This window comes from Gallus gallus, chromosome 2 (assembly GCF_016699485.2).
Source record: "Gallus gallus isolate bGalGal1 chromosome 2, bGalGal1.mat.broiler.GRCg7b, whole genome shotgun sequence".
Lineage (NCBI taxonomy): Eukaryota > Metazoa > Chordata > Aves > Galliformes > Phasianidae > Gallus > Gallus gallus.
In genome coordinates, this window is record NC_052533.1 from 76,054,392 (window position 1) to 76,074,233 (window position 19,842).

Consider the following 19,842-nt stretch of genomic DNA (forward strand, 5'->3'; position numbering starts at 1 on the left):
TAAAAAGTCCCTCACCAGCTTTCCTGTAGGCCCCTTCAGGTACTGGAAGGCTGCTATAAGGTCTCCCCAGAGCCTTCTCCAGGCTGAAGGGCCCCTTCAGAGGGCTCAGAGTTCTGTGGTAGAAGAAAAACTGTGTGAAATTACCCTGATGGTCCTTGGAAATAAAAAACCACCCCAGGTGCATAAAAACATACACCGATGGCGGCCTGTTGGGAACGAGGCAGCCAGCACACAGCTGTGATGCTCCCCACCCTCACGCTGAAGAGCTGTCTCCAGACTCACAGCTCTGCCAGGCTGCTCACCGCAGGAAGGGGAATCTGTGGTTCCCTTCCATAGGCCAGCACCAGCTGTTACAAAACAAAACATGGGTTAAAAGACAGCTCAACAAGTAACCTCTCACACCAAAGCAACTTCTTTAAGGATTTGCTGCACCTAGGACAGTTACGGTAAATAAATGCTCCAGGACGGTTTAGGTAAATGGCAACATTCGTAGCACACAATTTGCCTGAAAACCATGCTCCAGAGAAGAAACTGGTGTCAGAGAAAGGCTTAAACTGCAAGCAAAATAACTCCCTTGGGAAACCTACAGCCATCAGAATTGCTGGTTTATATCCACCTCCTACCTCCCAAAGATCAGCTGTACAAATCCAGCTGTTCTGAAGCAGATACTTTTTACACACATTTCCTTTCCAACTGCAATTTATAAGAGATTTGGCAGCTCTCTGTGACCAACTGTACATTCAAGATAGCATTATAATGTTTCTTCATTTTCTCAGATATAGCGAAGTCCTCAACAGTGCAAAGGGATTTCACTACGTACAAAAATGCCTGAGAAAAATTAACCATGTACTTATGCCTATAATTAGAGTCAGTATGGAAAATATAGATGTGTCTGTCACATCCTCCTTGACTTGGTTATGCTTTAAGACCACTGCATAAGTTAGAAGCAGAAATCAGAGAGCGTATAAACTTGATGTATAGAAAACTCACAGAAATTCAAAGCGTGAGATTCAGCGAACCTTCAAAACCCACGTTATCTAGCTTAGGACTGAACCACGCCAGGAAATAATTCACACTAACTTTAACGTTTATTCAAGGCTGAGTTAGAATTTGGCTGTCACCAAACTCTGACCATCTGATACAGTAAGGCTATAAAGCAATGATTATGATCTAACAGACCACAGCCAATTGCTGACATTTTATTCAAGTTTACTTATGCTCAAAACATGCTTTTAGCTGGAAACCGTTAGGTGGGAAAGTCAGGATAGAGAATTCTTGTTTTACTTTCATACTGTAGCTCTTTTATTTATCTGGCCCAGAGCACAAGAACATATTGAAAAAAACAACCCATACATACATGGACACGCACACGGACACACTATTCAAATCATCATTATGGCACTCAGACTAGTAATGCTTCTTGGAAAAAAATATTTGTGATTACATGAAAATGTATGATTTATTAAGCTTTCAAAATAGCTGATAATTGTGAAGCTGAACTTCAGCTAATAAAATGCCTGCGCTTCTGTTCAAGCTCAAATTTGCCTGGTAACTAAGTTGAACTGACACTGCTGCATGGCATTTACAATCTTTTGCTAATTTACACCAGTGGAGTGTGAAATCCAACTAACTGCTCAGCTCTGTATCCTCCGAGCTGCTCATAAGGCTTTCCATCAGATGATTATCTGGATGGGCAGCCTGCAATTTGGAAATATTATCGGGAGGTAATTGATTCATCAAGAAACAGAATTCTTAAAATAACGTTCAGTGTCTGGTACACGACACCACATTCCTCAGTATCACTTTCTGCATGTGATCACATCTGGTTATGCAGCAGAAGCTGATCCCTTGCTGTTTTGTATCCTGGAAACTACAGCCTGCACCGTTTGCCCTGTGGCCCCAGTGCAACAAAGCAAAGCAAGCAACATACCTAGTCATTGTTATGAGCTGCTTTCCCTGTGGGCCTGGGTTGTAACTTTTTCATTTCCTGCAGCTGCAGAGGTTGTCAGACAGTCTCACAGGCAGTGCTTTGGCTCTGAGCCATGGGTGGGGAGATCTCTGTCCTTACTCATAGCCCACACTTTACTTGCTTGCACTCTTAAAACAGCAATTCTTCCCCTTCTGCAGCCTTGCTCTGCTTTTAAGCAAACAATTGCTGTTTATATATTTTTTTTCCTTCTTTCACTGCAAACGGGCAGTTTGTCTTGAACTGCTCAAACTGGATTCCCATTTTACTTCATCAAAGTCTTCTGACCTGAAATTAATACACTGAGAGTCTCCAGTTTTATGAGAGCAAATTTACATAATGCTCATATTCAAGACTGTTTTATCCCAGTTTGTGGCCTCAGACATTAAATGTCTCTCTTTTCTGGGGAACTATCTCTAGATTGCCTGTGCAGTATTTCTTAACTGCTGAAAAGGAGGGCCCCGTACCCACTCAAGAACTTTGTCATCTCAAACTTGGCTCTTTAATCAGATTTGTCAACCTTTGTGTTGGATGGTGTCAGTTATGTGATGCTCCTTATTGTACCATAGATTCTTCGAGAGATACTAAAGTTGGGGGGGGGGAACAGAACAAAAGAACTGCTGAAAAGACATTTTTCTGTTTATGGCACCAGCAAGGACTGCGTCCTCAGTGTAAAACAAAAAGCCAGCATTCAGTACTGCAGTATTACAGGTAAAAAAATTAGAAACAATTTTAAATATGTGCCCATTTTTTTCTGAACTTACAAGCTTGATTTTACGGCACTGAATCCTGCCCCTTACCTTTTACCTAAAGGTTTGAGGCTGTTTAAATGTCCCGCAAGCAAAGGAAAGAGAACTGCATATATAAAAATAATGTTCAAAAGAATGAAAAGAAACCTTGCTAAAGAAGAAAAGTTCCAAATAAAGCAATAGGAACATTCTTTCTCACCCATACCCAATAACATGTGGGGAATCATTGAAAATAAAAATGTTGCCGTATGCATTACTTGTGAAAAACATGTTCTTCCAAAGCTAGTAATTTATTTTTTGTAGAGTGCACCAACTGTTATCCAGCCTCTTCACTACCCACTTGTTTGTCTTTTTCCCCATTTTAAAAGGGATTTTTTTTAAATGTACTCATCTGCAAAAATGCATATTAAATTGATTAAGTGACCCAAAAAACTTATAAAAATAGATCTGATATCCAGCAGAGCGAGCAAGAGGTCTGGAATCTGCAATCAACACTACCTAATGAATGCCTTTTTTTCTATGTAATCCTCTCCTATACGCTTAACAAAACATTTGTTTGCTTAATTATTATACAGTTCTGAAGACCGAAGATTTCGAAGATACAATAAATGCCTTTTTTTTTTTCTTTTCTTTTTTTACTCCTTGATACTAAGTAGACATTTTAAATAATACATCTTCCTAGAATCATAGAATCATAGCCTGGGTTGAAAAGGACCACAATGATCATCGAGTTTCAATCCCCCTGCTATGTGCAGGGTCGCCAACCACCAGACCAGGCTGCCCAGAGCCACATCCAGCCTGGCCTTGAATGCCTCCAGGGATGGGGCATCCACAGCCTCCTTGGGCAACCTGTTCCAGTGCGTCACCATACCTCTGTGTGAAAAACTTCCTCCTAATATCTAAGCTAAACCTCCCCTGTCTCAGTTTAAGACCATTCCTCCTTGTCCTATCACTATCCACCCTCGTAAACAGCCGTTCCCCTTCAAGTACTGGAGGGCCACAATGAGGTCTCACCAGAGCCTTCTCTTCTCCAAGCTAACCAAGCCCAGTTCTCTCAACCTTTCCTCACAGGAGAGGTGCTCCAGCCCTCTGATCATCTTAGCGGCCCCTCCTCTGGACTCCCTCCAACAGCTTCACATCCTTCCTGTACTGGGGGCCCCAGGCCTGGACACAGTAGAAAACAAGTGACAACCACAAAATTATGTAGGCAAGCGAAGAGATTTGCTTTCTGGGCTGTCATCTCTTGTCTTTTAGCATCAGAATAAAACAACATTACCTTCTGTGACTGACGAACTTTGGACTGACACAGAATGACCAAGATCAGCTGTCAGAACAAGGCGCTTCATGGAACACACTTTCTGCTTTCATAATCTTTCTTATTACCTTATTTTGGATGAACACTATTTCAGGCAGTTAAGACATTAAGTATCATCCAAGGCATTCGTGCTTACCGATGAAATATGATTTTGCTGTAAATTAGAAAAGGCTTGCTGTTTCAAAACTTTGAAGCTCACTTCACCTCTGAGATGCCTCTCTAGCTCTAGCTGTCAATCAGACAGGATTGTTAAATGCTGTTGAGAAGATCAGAATTGTAGGATCTCTAGAACCTGAACTACGGGGTGCCAGGAAAACTTTGAAAGTTGTTTCACGTGAGCAACTAAAACGAGCAGATATTACTAAAGACCTACAGAGTCCAAATGATACTGAAATGAATGCAAAAACTCTTCAATTAATCCATTTCTATAAGCTAAGCACTCAACATTCAAGCAGCTACCCCTGCCACTATGTGGGTCATCTCCTCTTCTTTTTTAGGATTGTGTAAAACCCCTCTCCCTCTAAGCCTTGTACAGCAGCTTGTGATGCCAGACATGCACAAATGCCAGACTCGTGTCTGCTGCACGTGTCTTAACCCATGAAGTGTACAGAATTAATCACACCCAATGCTCACACAGTTCGCGTGACATACTGAATACATTTGCAGACCTTAAAACTCCAGAGGGCAATATCCTCATTTGTTAAATCATTCAAATAATCTGGAAGTTTTATTGCATTGTATATAAAAAATACATAAGTAAAAGGATTTTTATTAAAAAGCCCACGTTGCAAAAATCACTAAAAATCTAGGAAATTTAACAGAGGTGAACCCAAGTGCACGAAGGCCTACCTTATCTAAGTCATTCACTTGTTCTTTTTTATAAGAGCATTTTGTTTTTTAGTGCTGTTGTTTTAGGGTTCTTTTGTTGATGTGGTTTTTAGGAATTCACACCTCAATCAATGCCCACAACGAACAATACTTAAAAACTGAGATCATCATCTACTTTTTCCCCCACTCTTCTGATTAGCATATCCCCCAGTGCCTTGTTTACAGATCTTTAATCAAATCCAGCACTTGAGAAAGAATAACTTCTGGTTGAGATTGTCAGAGGAACATTTCTCTATGCAGTGGAAAAAAATAACAACAAAGCACCCCACCAACTTCCCCTAATTTTTTGTAACCCCTCTGTGTAGTGAACACTATCAGCTTCTTTCAAGTAATAGAAAGCTGAGTTACAGATTGAAGTCAAAAGCATCCTATGGCTTCAAGTGCACAATCTAAAGCTTATTTTTTTTTTTCTCTTTAGCTTTCAGATTAGTTGGCAATATACAATAGGCTGCATGTTCAATACAGCTCACAATGACTTCAGTCACATGCACAGGAAACTTTACAAATCAGACACCCAAGTCCTAAAGCCTGACACCCATTGTTGTGGGAATAAACAAGTAGCAGCTGCTTCTTATCAGCTGGGTGCAATAACAGCACAAGGGAAGCCTATGGATGAGGCAAGAACAGAATAAACTTCTGAACCTGATTTCAATCCTGCAAATCATACTGATTTAGCCCTTGCCTTCTCTTTTCTTCAGTTTCCATTATCAATATAATTAATGCCTTTTTTTTTAAAGCAATATGTCAAACAGAAACCATATTAATTATACAGTGCTCTGCTCCTTCTTCTCTCCAAACAAATGCTGTAGGAAAAATAGCAATACAGATTATGTCCACTGGTTTGATTAATAAATGTAACCTCTCAAAGACAAAAACAGTTCTCACTCTCCCTCAGGAGTCTGACAGGCCCAGCGCTCTTCATATAACATAAATTGTTCAGTACAATCTACTTCTTAATAAAATTCTCTGCTTTCAAAGGCAAAGTACCCAAGCTGCAAAGGAAATTGGAATTATCAATTCTCTATTTAGAAAAAAAATACATCTGTTAACATTTCCATGATTTCAATCCCTCAACCAAGGAAGAAATGCTTCAGTGAAACCTAACTGCATTTTTATTATTAAAAATCCCTGCAAAATTTATCTTCCCAAACGGTCAGAGGCTACAAGAAGTCAAAAATGTTTCCCACTTAAATCCTTCAGATGTTTTTAGTCACGCTGTATTCAGAAAGTTCCTCCTGTGCATGCTCCTGATATAAGTAATACAAACTCTCCTTATTTTAGTCAAGCTTGTTAATACAGGGTCAGTGTTAAATGAGAAAATTTGTGATGTTCTAGCTGGGATGGATGGAAAACTTGAAAAAAATATGAGCATATTTACAAAAACCTCTCCAAAGACATAATTTTGTTCCAGAAAAAAAGTCTTCCCCAACACCATTTTCTTATTAAATTTGTTGCTAGCAATAACAAGCTTTTTGAAATGCATCTTTTCCCCCAGCATGTGCTGAAACACCTAATGAACCACCTATTGTTCATTTTAATCCATACTGCTTTCTCTTAAAAGATTTCAAACAGCTTCAAATGAAGCAAGCAAACATCTTTTCTAATAACTAACTATTCTGGGAGCCTGGAAAATTTATTGAGCCAAAGGACGAACTACAGTACAGCAAAACCTTAAAAACTATCAAAAAAAGTTATCAGATTTTTAGCGCACCTTTCAGGAGCTCATTCTTCCATTCAAAACAACAGCAAAGTAGGATTTCAGAATCCAGCTGCACTGAAACTAATTAATTTTGTCTCTGCTAGCCTGGAAAACTCAGTTAAGTAAAATACAGAAGTTCTAACAGCTCATTCCAATGCCAGGGCATATGGATGTGCATATTTAGCTCTTCCGTAACTGAGCCTGATTTTTTCATGACTTCTTACTGCAGGATTTCTCAGGAAATACTGACATTGCAAGCAGGACGTTTTCGTCACACTTTCAACACATGATAGGTATAGATTTCCTTATCATTGAAGCTTGATCTAATATGATATGCAACTTTGTTTACTAAAACATAATTTGCCTAAATCTCTTCTGTCTTCTGCCACATTTTCACTTAACAAAGACAACTGCTGTTTATCATAGAATCAATAGCATGGCTGCAGGATCCTAAAAACCCTATGTTCTAACTAAAAATTAGAAACCAAACCAGAGTAAGAACACTGAAGTGCCCATTTATCAAGTACTCGCTATTACCCAAAACTCGTGCTGCTGACAGCTAGACTTCGTTTCCATCATTTCTTACCTTTGTGGTTAAAGATCCCCTCCATCTCCATACTACTGCGAGAGTGAGCAATGCAGAGGGACCCACAGGGGACCAGGCCTTCTGCAGCTGGGGAGCGATCTGTAGTTCGAACCAGACACCAGTCAGGTTTGTCATGGGGTCGCTCCAGGACCTCCACAGTCTGCCCACGGCGGATTGTCAGCTCATTACTGTTGCAGGCGGTGAAATCATGGATTACCACCGTCAGCTCGCACCCACCAGACAACTGTGAGGGAAAACAAGAACAAGAAGCCAGATGAACGCTCGTTATCAAACCAACCGTCACGCACCATTACCTATTTAGGATTCCTGGCAGGGTTCGCATTTTGGATGAGATAGCAAGCTTCTGGGGCTTTCCACATCAAGAACGGATCATTTCAAAATCAAGCAGTTATGATGCTTTTAGTACAGATTTTTAACTCTGCTTGTCTCTGCCTATGTTCAAAACACAGTGGTTGTGACAGGGTTGGGTGGAGGAGTTAAGCAGTTTTTCTTGCTAGACTGCTCCTTACCCTCACAGTTGAAGTAGCAGCCACTTAAGAATATGTCTTATGGCTGATAACTCACAGCAAATGCCAGATATTAGTAAATGCAATCACTATGAGATTTAACATCTTGCAAACCCAAGGCAGAAAGAGAGGTCTGTTTCAAATGAGCTTACTAACCCATTCCCATGCCATTTACAGTTCTTTCTCAGGTCACAAAATAACATGGTATATTCCATATATGAGTACAAAAATCAGCATAAACTTCTTCACATAATATTCCCAAATACCTAACTACGTGATACAAAACCCACATTAGCTTACAACTTCCGCCTTCTTGCTGATTCCCCAATTAAACTACACAAACTTGAATTAAAAGCATGCAAGGGTTTCCCCCCTACTTCCAAAACACTTCATTAGAACTTTTTCCTTTTCCCTAAGGTTATGTTTCCTCTTTGTTTCATCTGCTTTGATGAGAAATGAAAGTTATTATATAAACTTTGCAAAGTTCCCAAGATTGCTCAGTGCCAGAACACTCATCCAACTTAACTAAACAGCCTGGGAATGCCTTCTCCTTCCACGTAGCAATGGTGTTCCAGGCTACTTCAGACTTCAGTGTCTGAATGCTTCGATAGCCCAGTGTGCTTCAGTGCCACATTCCCATTAGAAAACCCATCTGGTACAGCTTTCTACAGATTCAGTAGTTTGGACCAAGCTAGACAACCCCTCCAGCTCAGGGAAGTAATCCTGCAATGCTCAACTTGGACAAAGGAGGACAAACACTCTCTGAGAGTTAGTCACAGCTAATATAGAAGCATGTGCTCTACCCACAAACGGAATGATTCCTGCCATTTTATTGTTGCCTTTTACATTTAGGTTCTTAAGGGCCTGCTGGCTACATCTCACAAGCTTTAGGGAAGATAACAGTCTACATTGTTATTTATTAGTTTTCATTACCGAAGTTTTCATTGCCTTGCACCAAAACATGAGATAGAATCTTTGCGAGGATAACATTATTTCTTATCAAGAAAGAATTTTAAAGCAGATGACAAAAACAACAAAAATCCAATAAAACTGAAAAGCTCATTCCAACCTCCTCCCTAGTCAATCCTGCAACAACAGCATGTAACTCCTAGCAGACAGTTTAACTCCAGAGCTTTCCCATGGTCCATGATTGCTAATCTCAATGGCTATCCTTACTTGCATCCACACACCCAGAAAAAAGTTTTCTTTGGGGGAATGCAGAGGCTAACAAGGACATATAAATAAACAAATAAATAAAATCCTTATACAGCTAGTGTTTAGAGATGGTAAATCAAGTTCCACCCATTTTTATCTAGGCTAAAAATTAATCACGTTGTTACTACCACATCTCTTCAGATAGTCCCAGAACCCAATTATGACAGCCATATTTTCAAAGCATGCTACCTTCTCCCTCATTAAAAACTTCCTTTTTTCCTTCCCTCTTGTTCTCCATATTGTATGAGTTTTTAGTCCACACAAAACTATGCCAAAGGGGAAAACGTAAGAGCTTTCCCTTGTTTTCTGGTATTAATTTATGTTACAGCCTTCTTCAGACAAACTAAGAAACAATTGAAACCATCTGGATGGCTGATGGAGACTAAGAAAAAGCTGACAGAATATGACTTCAGAGACCAAAATTTTCCCAGGGAATTTCATATGCGTCCCCTCACCAGTGCAATCATCAAGACAGTACCAAGAAGACACTTTCCAGAAATTCCATCTAGTCATTGTATTTTCTCCTAAATATCTACAAGAACATAGCTTTGGCTGTCTACTTCCTCGTCTGACCCTTCACTTCCCTGCAAATAGAAATATACTTTGCCTGCAGCGCAAAGGTCACGTGCTTTTGGCATTAATATAGATGTTATTTCTTCTCCTTCCCTTAATTGGGAGGGAAAAAGCAAAAAAGAAAAAACAAAGATCTGCTCATTAGCTACACTTTTCACAGTATTAAGCTAAAGGAAAAAGGCTGCTTTAAAAACAACTGACAGTAGCTGTATCAGAAACTACTAAGTTGCCCCCAAAAATGTCACTAAGACTGTGCAGGAATTAGACATCCTGGCTAATCAGTACTCCATTTAAGCTCCTCATTCCATCACACCTGAGCAAGCAGTATGCAAGACATTTCCAAAGTGCAAGTGTTAGTTCTACCCTGTTTTCAAAGACTCTAACACTGTTAGATGCAATTTAGCACAGGACTTCTTTGCTGCTGTCTAGAACACCTATGCAATGGTGTATTCTACTCAGACTACGTTTAAGTTATCACCGTGAAGAACAAACCTAAAAAACGTGTATCGACTTTACCCTCTCTTGGGATAGTGACCATTCTTCACCTCCCCAACTGTAATGGCTAGGAAACAGTGTTTCTCCCTTTGTTTCTTTGTTCATTTTCTTTCCATAACATGCTTTCTGAAAGCAGTTTCCTCCTCTGCTGTGATTAAATGCAGTTGGACAGCAAGGAGTGTCTGGGATTATGTACATTGCTCAACAGCTGTTGTTGGACAGCTTTGGCAAGGATCTCTAGGTTAGCTGGAGGGAAGAGAAAGAGGCACAGCAGAACCAGGAGACTGATTTGCACTGAAGAGAAAGGAGTTGCAAACCACCTAAATAAAAATTTAGGCTGAACAAGGGCTTTATCCGTCATTCTCAAGAAACTCTTTATGTAAACTGAATTAATCATGCATGATAAAAATAAATGAGGCTATGTCTGAAACATGGAAACTGGAGAGACAGAGTCTAGATGAGAAACAAAAGCCAGACAGAAATAGAACAGCAGATTAAAAAAGGCGTAAGGTTTAATTAAACAGCTTATCATGGGACACAGTGTCTTGCTGTTGCTGAAATTAATGTTAACCATCTATGTTCATCTCTCTGGGGCTTTTTAATCATTGCTGATTGTAGAGAGGAAAAAAAATAAAAGGCATAACCCATGACTTATATATACAGATTCTTAGCGCAGCTTTGCAGAAGTCAGAGATACCACATCATCACTACTGACTGATTTCAGTCAAATACAAAGGCCTTTATATACTACCTCACTGAAAGACTGCTTATTAAGTTTACTACCGCATGGTACTTTTACAGTAAGGAGAAGTGGGAGGAAAGAGAGCAGCTAATAAGCTTTCTTAATTATTTCAAGTGTGAAAAATCTATGACATCTTTTTAAAATAGAACTTGGGTGTCTTCTTTTCTCTCTCAGTGCATTTCTTTCTTTCTCAGGGTATTTCCCTTTGACCAGACCCAATCTTGGTCTCTGACACTGAGGAGAGCCCAAGCTTTAAGAAGCATGAGAATGAAATAGAAATTCACACAGAAAGCAGTAGAAAGTGTTACCAACTGGGCACAAAAGACAGTTCATTAAAAATAAAATACTGCTCCACTGACCACAGAGAGCAGCCAGCATGATTCCTGCTACTTAGGATAACATCGTACGATGGCTCTGCTTAGAAAAGCATATTATCTTCTCAGCTATCAAAATAGTTTGGATTATTTAACATTTCTGCCAGCTCAGTTAACACAAGCACAAAGAGATCTATCAGAGCTACGCTGCTTCCTTCAGCTTCCGCATTTCATTTCCTATGCATTGGATCAAGTTCAAAAGGAGATGCTAAAACCAGATCAAGATCTGAAGCTAGGAAACAGCTGAAAGGTGGAACAAAAGGCCAAGTGTCGTCTCATTTATTTATTAGCCACCTAAAATGGTGTCTACAGAGCTATAGATCATGAATGGAAAGAATGCTGTGAAAGGTGAAGGGCAAAACATCTACTGAGAAAGGTACAGTAAGAGCACTCATTTGGAAAACCAAGGTGCTTCAATGGAGTAGGAACCTCCCTCTCAAGAAGCTTACATTTTAGCTTGGGTTGTGTTATACCTTCTAATACTTCAGGATAGGTTGGTGCTACAGGTGTATTTAACTTGATTTGCAATATGGAGATACATCACAATATTAAAAAGAAGGTGGAGATCTTAGAACATCTAGTCCACTTCTTTTTTTTTTCCCCCTCAGAGCACGAGCAGTTGCAGCTACATGAATGACTGACATTTATCCAAAGTTTTTGCATGATTTCCAATTATGGACATTCTCTAGCCTGCAAAACTAGGCTGCTCTAGAGCATCACACTTCAATAGACACACAAAAAAAGTCATTGCAATTAAAATGGAGTCCTTTAATCTCATCTCATCCACTGAAAATATGTATAAAAGACTGCTCCGTAATTCTGCTTTTCATGCAATTCAGGGCCTTAAGTTCTTCCTTTTACCTTTTTACTTTATACTTATCAGCCCCAACTCATTATCTCACCTTGTAAGTTATGTTTGGTAGATCTCTAATCAGACTTTCAGCTCTCCTGGAACTTTTCCATTGGCTCAGGAATTTAAGAATATTCTATATTCAAAACTGGATGCAGCACCTAATAGAAGCCTTAGAGGTGCTCAGTAAAGAGTGAGAACTTTCTGCCCATCACTTTAGGGCAGTTTCCTCTCTCTTCATATTTGTATCAGACTGAAAATTATACACAGTTTGAAAGCCTTTAAACTTCTCAAAATCTGTTCAATAATCTCACCATTTACATTAGTAGTTAATCAATTTCACCTGTTCACTGTAGTTCAAATGAATCCCTATTAAACTGTATGGTATTTTGCCAGTTCATTTCGCCCTTTACAAAGATGATTCTGAATGATAATTTCATCTTTCAATATAGTTTTCATACGACATGAAGCTGGGATGGATGTTAACTTTATAAGCGGTCTATCGGATCATCCGGTTCATTACTGAAAAGCAACATGGAAAACTCAATTCAACAATCAAAACTTACAGTTCTATTAAAAACAAAACAAAACAAAAAAAACCCAAAACAACAACAACAAAAAACAGGATGGAGAAGAAAGAAAGCTAACTAGAAGTTATTTTCTGCTGTGAAAGCATTTCCAATTAAATCACAAAATGGGATTTAAAGAAAAAAGTTAATCTGCACAATCAACCAGAATCAACCACATAATCAACCACTTCCAAGGCTAAGGAATTGTAGTTCTTTCTAAGCAAATGTCTGAAGAGGAAAGAAAAGATATTTTGTTTTGGGTAAAAGATTTCATCCTTTATATTCTTCTTCCTATATAACAAGCAGCTCTTCTAATCAAAACATTTTTTTTTTTTTTAAATAGAGTAACTAGTTTGTCCATATGATTGGATAAAACAGAAAGGTTTTACCTGGTTAGTGCTAAGTATCAGGTGTTTGATATTGTGTTTTCTAATGCACAATAGCAGACACTGGAACAGAAGAATGTTCAGCAACAGCACAAATGATTCAATGTTAAACATTTTTACCACTTGCTTAATGCTACATTAGCTGATATTTTTAATGCTTCTAATTGTGGAAAACCAGCTCAGCTTGAGATTTGCTCCAAATTTGACTGGGAAGTTCCACTGCTCCAATTAACAAAACACATCAACAGTACCTAAAATCACTAAATCTGTTTTGTTTCATCTCTGCAAGGCTTTCAAACATACTTTAAGCTTCCAGATTGAAAAAAACTATAGCAGATTTTAACTCTCAAACTTCAAGTTCAGCAAATGCCAACATATCCTACTTATTTCGTGGTCTTCTGCCTCTTGATGCTCCTTAACATTTTTAAAAATTCTCCTCTTAATACATTTAACAAAAAAACCCACACATACTAGAAAAACTAATCAAAGCTACTCTAATTCACACACTTGAAAAGAATGCACAGACAGTAAATTTCTTCCTTGGACACATAAAAGACATAGCACAAGTAAATTCCTCGAGATAGCCCAGTTCCAGTATGACTTGGTCTGTTCTTGTCAAAGAAAAGTCCAACAATGATTTTACACACTACTGTGAGAACTCAAATATACTTTAAAAACAAAACCAATCACAGTAACAAACTTTAAAACTTAATATGTCAGAAAAATATTTAAAAACTTTCTCCATTCCTTCTTCCTTCTATTCCTCCTCCTTTTAACTTATAAACCCTGTTGAACAGGTTGTTGATAAGTCTCTTCCTCATGCCAGACTGGAAGATAATTCTGAAGACATTTCACATTGCTAACTTTCTTAGTTATTCTTGGATCATACTTGAGATGCAGCTGTGAAGGGCCATAGGAGACAATCCATGCTATTTCCCTCTAAATAGTACACAATAAACAATTAAGGAGTGGCAGTGGTTGTGAATGGTAGGGATGGATTCCATCACCTTAGTTGGAATTGAAGCACAATCCAGCCAAATCTTTCACATAGCTTGACCTCTCAGTCAGCGATTGGGGAAATAAGAGACAGCACGTCTTGGCTTTGAGTGCGATAGATCATCCGAAATCTACACTAGTCAGGGACTGTTCAGAGGAAAAAACTAAATATGGATTTTAATAACACATCTAAAAACACATTAAACTATTTGTCGATATGTAGATAGTACATTATTGTAAACCACTAAATAGGTAAGCAAGAACACAAGGATTAAAATAGCAAGTCACTGAAAGACTCTTACTCAAAGGAACAATTTTTCCAACAGATGTCCATAGAAGAAACGGCCACCAAAACTACAGACTGACTTCAGTACAAACATACCAGGTCAATACAAAAGATATTTTTGACAAATATAAGAGCAACCCTAAGCACTTATTACCTCTTTTTTTTTTTTCTGTCGTCTTCTTTACAAGTGAATATAAAAACAAAGAATTTAAGTGACTTGCAAAAATATGAGAAACAAACTCTTTCAGATGACCGTGAGAACTGTGAAAATGTTTCTCTGTATTTGTGTAGTATAAGTGGCTCATTAGAACAATTTTACCAATGAGGTAATAGGCCAAAAATCTGTAAACATGTTTTCAAGTCATTTACTAAGCAGTTTCTATCTTTTAGTTCACTCTCCTATTCAATTAGCTATCTCTACCTCCATGCAAGGTCTTAACACTTCCCATTTGCCAGAAATCTTTCAACTCCAAAGTAATAAGCACATGTTTCATATATGAATTTTTACTCCTCTGATGCCTATCTTTCTTCTATCCATGAGAAGCTCTATCTGTGGTATCATTATGAGACAACCCAGCCAGAATCTACAGACAAAGATGGAGGAAAGAAAACACTAGCACTGGTATCGCATGATTCTTGGACTGGTGGGTTATTCCTCTTTAATATGGTGATTTTCATTAGCTCTCAGGCAGAAAGTGAAAATTCCCTAATGCATGAACACTGGATAATATTTTTGCTTCACAAAAGTAACCACATGAAAATCACCAACCTCAAGTTCATCAAAAAACAGATGGTAGGCTTTCAGAGAGTCACAGAATCATAAAGGTTGGAAAAGACCTCAAAGAACTGTCCACCTACCACCAGCATTTCCCCACTAAACCATGTCCCTGAATACCACATCTGAACTTGTGGAGGTGTTCAAGAAATACCCTAAACTACTACCATGGGCAGCCTGTTCCTCTTTCGGAGGATCAGAAACCTCTGATCACTCCTTTAGAAGAAGAAATTTTCCTAATATCCAACCTAAACCTCTCCTGGTGTAACTTGAGGCCATTCCCTCTAGTCCTATCGCTTCAGAAAGGTTAAGACAGACATCATGAAAAGTTCTATGCACTGCATTAAATTTTATGCAAAATAAAACTTTACATCAATGCTGTGGACAACTGGCAGAAGAAAGAGAGCAAAACAGTTTCAGTTTGGAATAAACCGAATGTCTTTAATGACCTATTGGATGCAGGCAACCACCCCTGCGCCCCCACTACATTCAATACATTTTCTTTATTGAATACAGCTATTTGTAAAAGATCAAATGCTTCCATTCTGCCATTCTTAATGTACTGATGTCAGATGCTAACTCACACTAAGGAATGAATCATTAGCTGTCATAACAGAGTAGCACCTGAGAAACTTACCTTATCACTGTCAAGTGTGTTCTGTGAAGTTCGTGAGGCAATTGAAATAGTATCAGGTTGGCTGCTACCATCTCCTTGACTGTCCAGGTCCTCGCCATCTCTGCAAATAATTCAGTTTTCATTACAACACTAGCATTGAGCTTTTAATGTGTTAGATCCTACTCTCTACAAGGGCACCTAAATACTGTGGCAGCAGACACAAGCTAGATAAAATAACTGATGCAAAGATGAAGCATTCAACACGTAATTCTTTTTTCTACACACATTCTTTTGTTCAATGACTACTTTGCATGGAATTTAATACAACCAACCAGTCAGGACTATGGCACGCAGAATAAAAAACAAATCCAAATCTAGCAAGCAGACTGCTCAGTCACACATTTTAAGCTCTGTCAAAGGATACAAGGACCTGAGCATGAGAAACACACACAGAATTGTGAAAATCTAAAATGTACAGCTATCCTGTTCTGCTGTTTCAAATTCCTTTTTGTAATGGCTAAACCTACACTAGTCAGGAACTGTTCAGAACAGAAATCTCAACATACGTAGCATTGCAGGAAACTGGAAATTAATTATTTGACAAAACTGGCCACAGTGACTCTTGGTTTTGTCCAATTTACTGAAAGACATTAGAAATTCAACACTACAGAGGAAACAGAGCTGTTGAAATGGCACACTTAGAGATCTCCAACTATTTAAAATATTAAATACCTTCTTCCTTTCTGTTTTGTTGTTGGTGCTGTTTTCGGGATGTGGATTGGCTCTTTCAATGCTCCTTTCAGATGAATGGTCCTTTCTTGTATCACTTCCCGGATGTGTTTAATCCAGTCCTGTTTATTCTCTATACTGGATGCCTTTGATATGTAAAAGAAACAAAAACACCAGAACCGACTATTGTAGCTGAGAGAAATGCACGTATATCTTCAATGATTGAATTCCAAATGAAAGGCTTAAAGAAAGATTATGTGAATCATTTCTGAAAACTTGAACAGAAAAACGGAAATTCAAAGTAGTTGTCTTTATTTTGAACCATCTGTACTACTTCATGCTTGTCAACATTGCTAATATTGTTAAAAATTATTTTATTTAAGATTCAGATTCTTTTATAACTTAAAGGTCCAAGAAAGCTGAAGCCCTGTATGCACCACATGATAGACAAGGTGAATTGACCTACTTCAGGAATTCCAGTAATAGTATCCTGAATATTGTGGGGTTTTTTTTGTTTGTTTGTTTGTTTTTTTAAATTCATGCCATGCACTAGGCCTAACTTAATATAGTAACCTGCTACCACTGAAAGAACAGTTAACTTACATTGTGACACATACGTTTCCACAACACTATTTATGCAGCATTCTTCCCACTTTTGAAACGTACAAGGAAGAAGAAAGTTTATTTAGGGATTGCATTTCAATAACCGTCTGCAATATACTATCTGTATTTTGGAGATAACCCTGGAAAAGATTTGATATCCAGCTGCCCAATATGTAATATGATTACTGAACCCAATCATTACCCTACAACTGAAACATTATTAAATATAAGCATTGATGCATATCTAAATAAACTATTATATGTAAACTCTTACTTATTTTAATTGTTATCTTCTGAAAGAATTGGCTTCTAGTATACTGTAAACATTTAATAAATGGGGAAATGAAAATATGATCGTAAAGGTGTTAAAAAAATTTGAATGAGCAATGAATAGCTAGGAAAAAGATATTTTTCTTTTACAAACAAAAGTATTTAGGAAAAGAAACCAAATATAGTGTTATATCTTTTATCTAGTGTTTTCATGACATTTACTTATATTATTCATGTGCTGCACTCTACCTTCAGAAATGAACAACAAAAAAAAATCAACAAAACCATTGAAAAACTTGACATACCGTAAAGATTATCTAAATACCCAAAGTAGAGAAGAGATCAGGAACAATTTAAGGTGATCTTAGGTAGAGTGCCCTTGAAAACAAAATTTTTTTTACCATTCTACTGTGGGAAGATCACTTCAGATTGCAAGGCACGTTCTATGAAATTATGCAAGTATAAAGTTTGAAAACATTGTGTTATTCAGTGATGTTAAATCTTATCTTCCTGCACTCATCAAGTGCTTGTATACAGAAACTAGTGTGAGCTTCTCCTTAGTCTAGAATTCTCTAGGGAAATGTATAAATTTGAGTGGTCATTTTAAAGCGACATTATTGAGTAACCACCAAATTATATTTGAAAACAAATAAGTTTATTTGTAGGTGCGTTAATTGGTAAATGGGAGGATAAACTTTTTACTCATCTCAACAAAACTAAGAGATAAAAACAGAAAAGTTTCAGTTGACACAGTCCTTGAAATATGTCAGATTAGCCACTAAAAATGAAACAGTAGGTTCCAGGTTGTGCAACAGCCAAATGAAAAAGGGGGTTAGTGACTATCCTAACTAGGCAAGCAATTCTACTGATGTCTGTGACTTCCCCAGATTCAGGATTTAAAGGTATTTAAAAGTATCGCATACACTCCCATCCACAGGCAAAGACCTTTATAAAAACTTGTAGACCACATAAGCACATTGAAATCTTTCATACTATTTCTATTTCTCCATAAAAACATGGGCCATGAAACAAACCATCACCAACAAGCAGCAGCGACTTGAGAGTAAAAGATATCACCTGCCCTGTCTACTAGTGGATTTGAGCACAAAATTCAAGTCTGTGGATCAAAACATTTACTCCTATTTGCAAAAGCAAGTTTGTTTAATCCTTCATTAGGTCAACACAGATTCCCCTCTGCTGTCAAGTCACTTTAGTTAGATGTACACCACATCTGATTCTATACAAAGAAAGATTATCTATCAGTAGTTGTCCCTCTCAAAGTAGCAGAAATCATCACTTGTTGCCTTCCTAACAAGCAAGGACAACTACAAGACTGAGTATTATATATAGTATATATAATATATATTCACTAAGCATATACACTAAAATTACCTTGAGAACAATTTTGTTGTCTGAAGTTGGTGTTCTTCCAACCCACAGAGCAAACTTGCAGGGATCTCCTTCAACGTGTTCTGTGACACCCAATTCAGAAGTCTGGAATTAAAAAAAAATTGTGAGGACTCCATGGTAATTTTTTTTTTTTCAGAAGACACAAAGGGATGCTAATATTCTCAACAGTTGAGCTCTGCTATTTAAAGAGAGTGTTAGAAGTTTCAGTCTAACTTCAGAGCTTCAGAAATAATTCTTTATTCTGGGGGAGGTGGTGAGGCCTCTTCAAAAGCAACGACTGCAAGCTAAGCACTTTTCCAGTAAAGTAGCCATATACTATAGTACTTCTATTCTTAAACACTGAATTGCTTATTTTACTTTTCTGACTTGACAAAAACAAACAAACAAAAGTCTTATAACTCAAAATAAATAGAAATGCTTGGTGAAAGATAAATGTTGGTATTTCTCTTTGCTTTTTTATCAGAGACATTCATTAGTTATTGATTTTTATGTTTTTCTTCAGATAAGATATGCTCAAGAATTCTCTTGATATCTTCTAAAACTCTTTCCTGCCAAATGAGTCTTTCATAGCGTGTCATTCTCTCTGAAATAGATGTAGAAAATAAAAAATGTAGTTTCCCTGGGGACAACTACATTAACAACCAGTCTCTGGGAATGTTTGGATGTCAGACCTTTATAGTCAATTATCATTCAAAATGTTTTTGGTTTCCAACTGGAAAAACATCTCAATCACGTGTTTCTAGTGAAACAATTCATATAGGCTCTGCTCCAAAAAATTTTAAAAAAATTACAAGTGAGAAATACAGTTCAAACTACAAGAATCCTCACTCCAAAGGATAGCTGATAAACATTCTTACATCATTAGAAGCTGCATTTTTCCCTCATGTGCATCATCACTAGCAAGTACACAGATTCATTACAAGAGATACTAGGTACACAGTAACTGAGCAAGGGTAGTCATTGTCTCATTTCGATGTCAACTTGGTTTTTATTGCTGGTTTTGTTTGCTTTGGTGTTTACTTGTTTCAGTCTGGAAAAGAGAAGGCTCCAGGGAGACCTGATAGCAGCCTTTCAGTATCTAAAGGGGGGCTGTAAGAAAGAAGTGAACAGACCCTATAGCAGGACCTGTTGTAATAGGACATGGGGAAATGGTTTCAAACTAAAAGAGGGGAGATTTGTATTAGATATAAGGGAAGAGTTCTGTGAGTTGTTTGTTTCTTTTT

The 19,842-nt window shown here is 37.8% G+C and overlaps 1 protein-coding gene across 5 annotated transcripts in view; it reads right to left on the reverse strand.

Annotated features, from left to right (window-relative positions):
- TRIO (trio Rho guanine nucleotide exchange factor) overlaps nt 1-19,842 on the reverse strand; it is a 237,447-nt gene that overhangs the window by 58,383 nt on the left and 159,222 nt on the right. For all 5 annotated transcript variants that reach the window (XM_015282226.4, XM_046930053.1, XM_040695757.2 and 2 more), the window contains 4 exons: nt 18,602-18,703; nt 16,340-16,482; nt 15,629-15,728; nt 7,204-7,447 (listed from right to left, as the gene is read on the reverse strand). In XM_015282226.4, coding sequence (XP_015137712.1) covers nt 7,204-7,447; nt 15,629-15,728; nt 16,340-16,482; nt 18,602-18,703 — 589 coding nt within the window. The remainder of the gene's footprint in view (nt 1-7,203; nt 7,448-15,628; nt 15,729-16,339; nt 16,483-18,601; nt 18,704-19,842) is intronic.